The 7209-nt window shown below is 40.2% G+C and overlaps 1 protein-coding gene across 4 annotated transcripts in view; it reads right to left on the bottom strand.

Annotated features, from left to right (window-relative positions):
• Positions 1 to 708: 708 nt before the first annotated feature.
• Positions 709 to 7209, bottom strand: part of INPP1 (inositol polyphosphate-1-phosphatase) — a 28340-nt gene continuing 21839 nt past the window's right edge. For 3 of the 4 annotated variants that reach the window (XM_023217615.2, XM_023217607.2, XM_023217617.2), the window contains exons 4-6: positions 5420 to 5620; positions 3095 to 3269; positions 787 to 1530 (exon numbers count right to left, since the gene is read on the bottom strand). In XM_023217615.2, coding sequence (XP_023073383.1) covers positions 972 to 1530; positions 3095 to 3269; positions 5420 to 5620 — 935 coding nt within the window. In that variant the 3' untranslated portion in view covers positions 787 to 971. Of the gene's footprint in view, positions 1531 to 3094; positions 3270 to 5419; positions 5621 to 7209 lie in introns of all 4 variants that reach the window. The other variant, XM_023217605.2, reaches the window with a different exon arrangement.

Genomic DNA, 7209 nt, shown 5'->3' with positions numbered 1-7209 from the left:
AAATATGCAAAAATTGCAGAAACCTCTACTCATTGTACCCTTCTGCTTGTATGTGTGTCTATGTGTCTCTCTTTCTGTTTATCTTTCACTGTGTGTGTGTGTGTGTGTGTGTGTGTGTGTGTGTGTGTGTCCCTGTCTCTCCCTCCCTGTCTCTGCGAAGGGGGAGCCCACAGTGTTCCAGGCTTTACTTCCTATAGGAAACACAAGAATACTGTTGAAAGTATATAAACTTGGCTAACTTATGCAAATTCACAGTTCTAAATGTTCTGCCAACAGGCTAAAATTGCAGATTTTTCCCTTCTAGTGGAAACAAAACTCAAGCAAACCCCTCCTGTATTCTCCTTTATATTTCAGAGAAATTTCTATTGCTTAGATGCTTAGCATAGTTTTACTAATTGAACAGGATTTTTTTCCTCGGGGTTTTTTTTTTTTTTTTTTGAGACAGTCTTGCTTTGTCACCAGGCTGGAGTGCAGTGGCGCGATCTCGGCTCACTGCAACCTCTGCCTCCCGGGTTCAAGTGATTCTCCTGCCTCAGCCTCCCGAGTACCTGGGACTACAGGCACATGCCACCAAGCCCAGCTAATTTTTGTATTTTTAGTAGAGATGGGGTTTCACCCTGTTGGCCAGGATGGTCTTGATTTCTTGACCTCGTGATCCACCCGCCTTGGCCTCCCCAAGTCCTGGGATTACAAATACGAGCCACTGTGCCTGGCCAATATTTTACTGAAGTGTTTCAAGCAGCACTAACAGCACAATATTCACTGTAAGAATTTCATACACCAATATAATTGCTGCATGAATGTCATTTATTGAAATTAACATTATTATGAATACATAATGGAAAAATGCTCCTCAAAAGAGGAAAGTGAATGTTAACCAGCAATAGGACAAAGCCATCTTCAAAAGACAGAGATAATCGGAAACAGTTTCACAGTTCAGTTTATATATGTACACCGGGGTTAGAGTTCCTCTATGTCTGCGTCTCTGCAGATTCCAGGTTTTGGACCAGGAGGCTCAGGAATGTCTCCAGCCGCTTCCTGGATCTGTATGCAATGAGTCCTCCCTTGTTGGCCCACCGATCCACCCCAGCAGCACCCTCATTTTCCACGTGGTACACCAACTGTGGCAAATCAAGCCCTGTTCCTGGATTTCTTTCTAAGCATTCTTTCAAGTCTACTATTCCCCCACCCATGGCCCGCAGTATGGCATGAGCAGCACAAGAGTCCCACTTGAACGTGGTATCTTCTGAAAAGATGTAAATGTCAACGAGGCCTTGGACAACACAAAGGCTCTTATAACCAGCCCCAGCTGCCCCGAATATGCGATCTCCACATACACGTGACAATGCAGCTTTGATAGTCTCCTTTTCACTTGTACTAATGACGGCTGAAAAACTGGGGGAGAATGCTGCCTCGGAGCCTGTGTTTCCAGTGTGTGTTTCACTGCCGCTCCTTCTAGAGATGGTGAGCTGAAGTGAATGCATGTTCGTCCCCATGTAAGAAAGGCCCCAATAGCACTGTCCTTTCCACCTGTGGAAGAAAAATTTCAATTGGTGATGATTATCACATTTGTTTTTCATTACTAATGTCACCTGCAAACTTAATGATATGAAGAAATACACAATTCATCATAACATGGTGAACCTTAACACCCTTAAGCCTAGGAATAGAGATCAGGTAGCTAGTTTATTTCCGAAAGTTTACTTATATGCATGCAGCTGCCTGAGTTGTTGCAATTAGAAATGCTTTCAATTTTATGGCATTATCAGATCAATCTAGGACAACAGTAAACATTTATGGGGTTTCCAGCTTCCAGAACCATTGCAAAATTTCATTACAACTTTTAGTATTTAAAGTTTAATAGGGAAAAAGGAATAGATAAGTGATATCTCTTTTCGATCGGCAAACATTGTACGATCCTTATAACAAGGTTTTCTTTGTTTGGTAACTCCTTTTCATTCTCTTATTCACTAGTTTCACTTTGGCTTCCAACACAAAGAAAGATGGACTCAATGTTATTAGTTTTGACAACCACAATAATTATAGCACCTTCCCTTTATCAATGCTTAACTTACTGTCTATGTTGTTACATATTTACAGATAAGGAAACGGGCTTAGAGAAAGTAAGTAACTTGCTGAGGCCCACTCAGCTAGAACGTGGTAGAATCTGCATTCAAACCCACAAAGTCTCACTCTGAATCTGTGCCATAAACTATTTTGTTGACCACCTCCATTACTAGGCCATGATTATGTCTGCATATTATTCCAATACTTTTCAATTTCTTATTAACCTTTTAAAGATAGCAGAAACCCATTTTTAGTTTGGAAGATGGTGGGGGCAGGGGGAAAATATTAAAACTTACGAGGTATAAACTTATGACTATTAAAGAGCAAATGAGTGTTACTTGAAGCAACTCAAGGTTCAATAAAAACATGTAATCCTATATAAGTGAAAAAATATGACCTATTTCAATAAAAAGCTGAAGCTGCTTGTTCCACCTAGACTTTGCCATGCCCTGGAGTCAACCCCAAAGCACAGGCCATGGATCAGAGGCAGCTGGGTCCTGGCTGCTTTCTACACTCTGTTTAAGAGTACATGGGAGGGTGGGAGGAGGCAGAAAGGGAGTGTGAGTTAGGTTCTGATCCTGGCCATGCCTACTGATCTTTTCACAGGATAATTTTCACATTTTGTTTTGAACTTCTAAAATGATACCAAAGTTCAGCTGGCTATAGAGAGATGGCAGCTGTCTTATTCCCAATGTATTGGAAGGCAGTGTTACCACCACTTTACTAATCTGATTTTGAGTGGATTCTAGAAACAGGGAACAGGATTACTATATTCCAAATGTAAAACTATGATTTCTCCAAGATAGTATTAATTTTAAAATTTTTACCAGCATGTACTTGGCCTCAAAGAAAATTATGCAAATCTAAGATTGAAAATAGAACTTTAATTCAAATATGCAGACTTTCAATGTGAACACTCCTATGTATTAAGTCATGGGAATGTCATATAGTGATAATCCTAACAATAAGCAAAGCTGAGGTCACGAGTTCTAACAACCATAATATACCAAAAATATTTGCCTTTTACCTGAGGGTGTTTGGGTCTCGTGACACAAAAGGTTGATTGATGACTCCCATCAGGGGAACCCCGGTCTGTATGTCATAGACACCAATTAAAATGGTAACACACTGAAGTCCACAGGGGAAGATTCCCTGGTTGGATTTAATGTCAGCAGAACCTTTTATATACTGATAAGTTGAATCTGAAAAAGGAAGCAAATGTGTTTGGATTCAGGTAAAGATTATTTAGAAGACTCTGTTCTATATCATTTCTCTCTTCTACTGATTTGGTAAGCAATAATTTTTTACCTTTGGATGTCACTGTATTGAATTGTTATTTGGCCTCTTGTACCTTACTTCTAAATTGCTTGTGTTTCATTTTTCCTATGTGAGAACTCTTGAAGGGAGAGGATGTGTCTATAGTTCCTGTGGCATAGCGACTTGCATATAACAGGCATTCAAATATTTGTTACTTATCAAAAGCATTTAAAAAGTAACAACCAGAATCACTGGTGGGATTATTTTAGAAATACTACTAATCAGAGGACTAGTACAATGTGAGATGGAAAAGCCTCCTTCCAATGGGTGAAAAAAAGAAGACCTACTATTTGAGAGCACAATAGAGTAACTATAATCAATAAGAACTTAATTGTACATTTTAAAATAAAGAGTGTAACTAGATTGTTTATTACTCAAAGGATAAATGCTCAAAGGGATGGATACCCTATTCTCTGTGATGTGCTTATCTCACACTGCGCATCTGTGTCAAAACATCTCATGTACCCCAGAAATACATACACCATTATGTACCCACAAAAATGTTATAAAGAAAAAGAGAAAAAGAAAAGCCCCCTTCCTGTAATCGGTTACAGGTAAAATTATCTTTTACTATTATTATTTGGTCCCTCAAGTTAGAAGGAAGAAAAAGACAATGATGGTGGCACCAAAAAAAGAAATTAATGGTGCTCCTATGAAACAGAGGCAGAGAAACTAGGTTTCCTCTTAAGAGATGTGCATGCCAGCAGCTGACTGCCGATGTCCAGGGAGTTAACACACGGCTGAGGATGTGCCTGGCAAAAGATTCCAAGAGCTCGAAAACAGCATCAATTCAGGGCAGAACCAACAAACGGGAGATCTCTGTCCCTCAGAAACTATAACTGATGCCAATTTACCCTTAAATGATCAAAGATTTGGGGAAAGGTTTTTAGTTTCCATATATCATCCACTGGCTGAATGTGATATAATTATCTGAAGATTAAACCTATTTCAATATCATCCTGTGAATACACTTGTAGGCTAGGAAGGGCCCAGGGAGGAGTTTGCCTGCTCCTCGAATGGTCCTATTGTGTTGGGTGGGGAAGAAAAAAAAGGAAGGGGGAGCTTATTAAAATTATTACCTAGAACTTTGTATTAATAGCATCATTGAAAATAAAGGCTGGCTGAGTGTGGTGGGTCATGGCTGTAATCCTAGCACTTTAGGAGGCCAAGGCGGGCAGATCGCTTGAACCCAGGAGTTTGAGACCAGCCTGGGCAACATGGTAAAAACCCCTTCTCTAAAAACAATATAAAAAATTAGCCTAGTGAGGTGGCATGCACCTGTGCTGCCTACTTGGGTCCCAGCTAGAGGATCGCTTGAGCTCAGGAGGACAAGGCTGCAATGAGTTCTGACTGTGCCACTGCACTCCAGCCTGTGTGCAACATGAGACTCTGTCTCAAAAAAAATAAAAGAAGGGTTACACTTTGGAAACAATGGATTATATATTATGGTTCTATCACAATCATGATCAAAAAAATGTAGAGCTTATACAGGGCTCACAAACTGCTCATGCGTCACATTAAGCTTTTTGCTTGACCTGTACAGTGCTTTTTTGATTGTTTGCTTGTTTAACTGAATTAGTAGCTAATGGTTAGAAATTGGGATATATCGCTGAAAACTTTGGATTTTGGTTTCTCTTTAAAAATCTGAAGAGCTGGCCTGAACTCCCATATGGCAACAATCTGCTAAATCTAAGTGCTCTTTAAATGGCATGCGTGCTCAATTGGTCATAACTGCTCTCACTTCATCTTCTCATTTACTTACCAGTCTTTTGAAGATAAGTTAGTTCATCTTTGCATGTGTGCCTGTATGTATGTACCTGTTATAGATATGTGTATATATACACACAGCTATAACATATATGTATTTATACAGAACACATAATGCATACACCTCAATTCTCATTGTTTTAAAACTTTAAAATTTTAAAAACTTCTAGGAGAGTTAAACTACACTCAATAATTTTTATTTTTCCAACCGCCCCCCTGCCACCACCAAAAAAGATTGTAAATAACAAACATACTCTCCTATACTTACCTATGGGGTCTACCCAAATTCCCAAAATGTCCTGTGGAACATTGATCTCCGTGGAATCCAGAGTTGGGTCAGTAAAGGCAACATCCTGATGAACAACCCTGGCTAATGCTTCAGATGCCACCTTGTTACCACTGAGGACTTTGCTAAGAAGCTCTGCTGTTTCTTCCTCTGTTGAACACAACCTCAAGGTAATCTTTTCCCCTAGGGTAAAGCCACACGATAAACCATTACATTTCAAGAGTTTCAGTGGAGAAAGAACAGAGAGAGAAAGAGTGAAAGAGTGAGAGAGACAGAACGAAAGAGTGAAAGAGACAGAGAGAGAGAGACACAGAGAGTGAGAGACAGAGCGAGAGAGTGAGACAGACAGTGAAAGAGCGAGAGACAGAGACAGCAAGAGAGACAGAGCGAGACAGAAAGCAAGAGAGACAGACAGCAAGAGAGACAGACAGCAAGAGAGAGCGAGAGAGAGCAAGAGAGTGAAAGAGACAGAGTGAGAGACACACAGAGAAAAAGAGACAGAGAGATAGTGAGAGACACAGAAAAAGAGAGCGGGAGAGACAGTGAAAGAGTGAGAGAGAGCGAGACAGGGAGAGTGAGAAAGTAAGCAAGAGAGACAGAGTGAGCCAGCGAGAGAGTGAATCAAAAGCTGTACACTTAGATTAAGTGAGGGCAATATATCCATCCCAGCAGTTCCTAAGCCTGGCTGACTGCCAGAATCACCTAGGGGGCTTCATCAAGGCAGATGCCCAGTGGCTACCCACACACTTAACCTGAATAGTAAGGGATGGGTTTCAGGAAATCAAAAGACCTCCCTAAAAAATGCCCATGTGGGCACAATTTTGTATCCCAGTTAAGGGACACATTGTCAGTTAATAATTCCTGAATTCCTGATCATTAATCTTTTTAAAATTTGTCTTTTGATTTTTTATATACTTAAGTCACCCTGTCTATATCTGAATATGTTATTGAAATATTTCAGTACACCGAAGTGCTTCTACCTCTTTATAGATACTGCTTTTAACTTAAAATTGTTTAAGCTAAGTAACATAAAATGGTATATACTAATCTTTAAACGTAGTAAAACTTTGTGCCTCTAAATGGTATACATATAAATAGCTCTCCTCTGTGGAGCCCATTGAGAACCAGAACATAAGCAAAGCTACTTCTTCAAATGAAACGATAAGTTACCGAGGACAGGTGCTTTACCATCACTTTAAACATGCTTCTTAGACCCTTGATTAATCTAGTTTCAGCCCTTGACAGAGGTGAGGGAAGAGGCTGGTAAAAAAAAATAGGCAAGTTAATAGCAACAAGAGGTGACAGCAGTGGAGGAAAAAAAAATCTTAAAAACTAAGAAAACATGGCACTTTGGAACATTTTAGATACTCCTGCTATCTAGTAGCTATCTAGGTAGCTACTTCTACCCTTCTTATTCCAAGGGCCAGCAGTGTTTGTATCAGCTGGGAGCTTATTAGAAAGTCAGAACTTGAGGTTGAGTGTGGTGGTTCATGCCTATAATCCCAGCACTTTAGGAGGCCGAGGTAAGCAGATCACTTGAGGTCAGGAATTCCAGACCACCCTGGTCAACATAGTGAAACCCCGTCTCCAATAAAAGTTTTAAAAAATTAGCTAGGCATGGTGGCACACGTCTGTAATCCCAGCTACTTGGGAGGCTGAGGCAGGAGAATCACTTGAATTTGGGAGGCGGAAGCTGCAGTGAGCCAAGATTGTGCCACTGCGCTCCAGCCTGGGTAACAGAGGGAGATTCCATCTACAAAAAAAAAAAAAAA

The sequence above is a fragment of the Piliocolobus tephrosceles genome, chromosome 11, assembly GCF_002776525.5.
Source record: "Piliocolobus tephrosceles isolate RC106 chromosome 11, ASM277652v3, whole genome shotgun sequence".
NCBI lineage: Eukaryota > Metazoa > Chordata > Mammalia > Primates > Cercopithecidae > Piliocolobus > Piliocolobus tephrosceles.
Note: the sequence above shows the minus strand (reverse complement) of the source record. Positions and strands in the feature narration are given on the sequence as shown.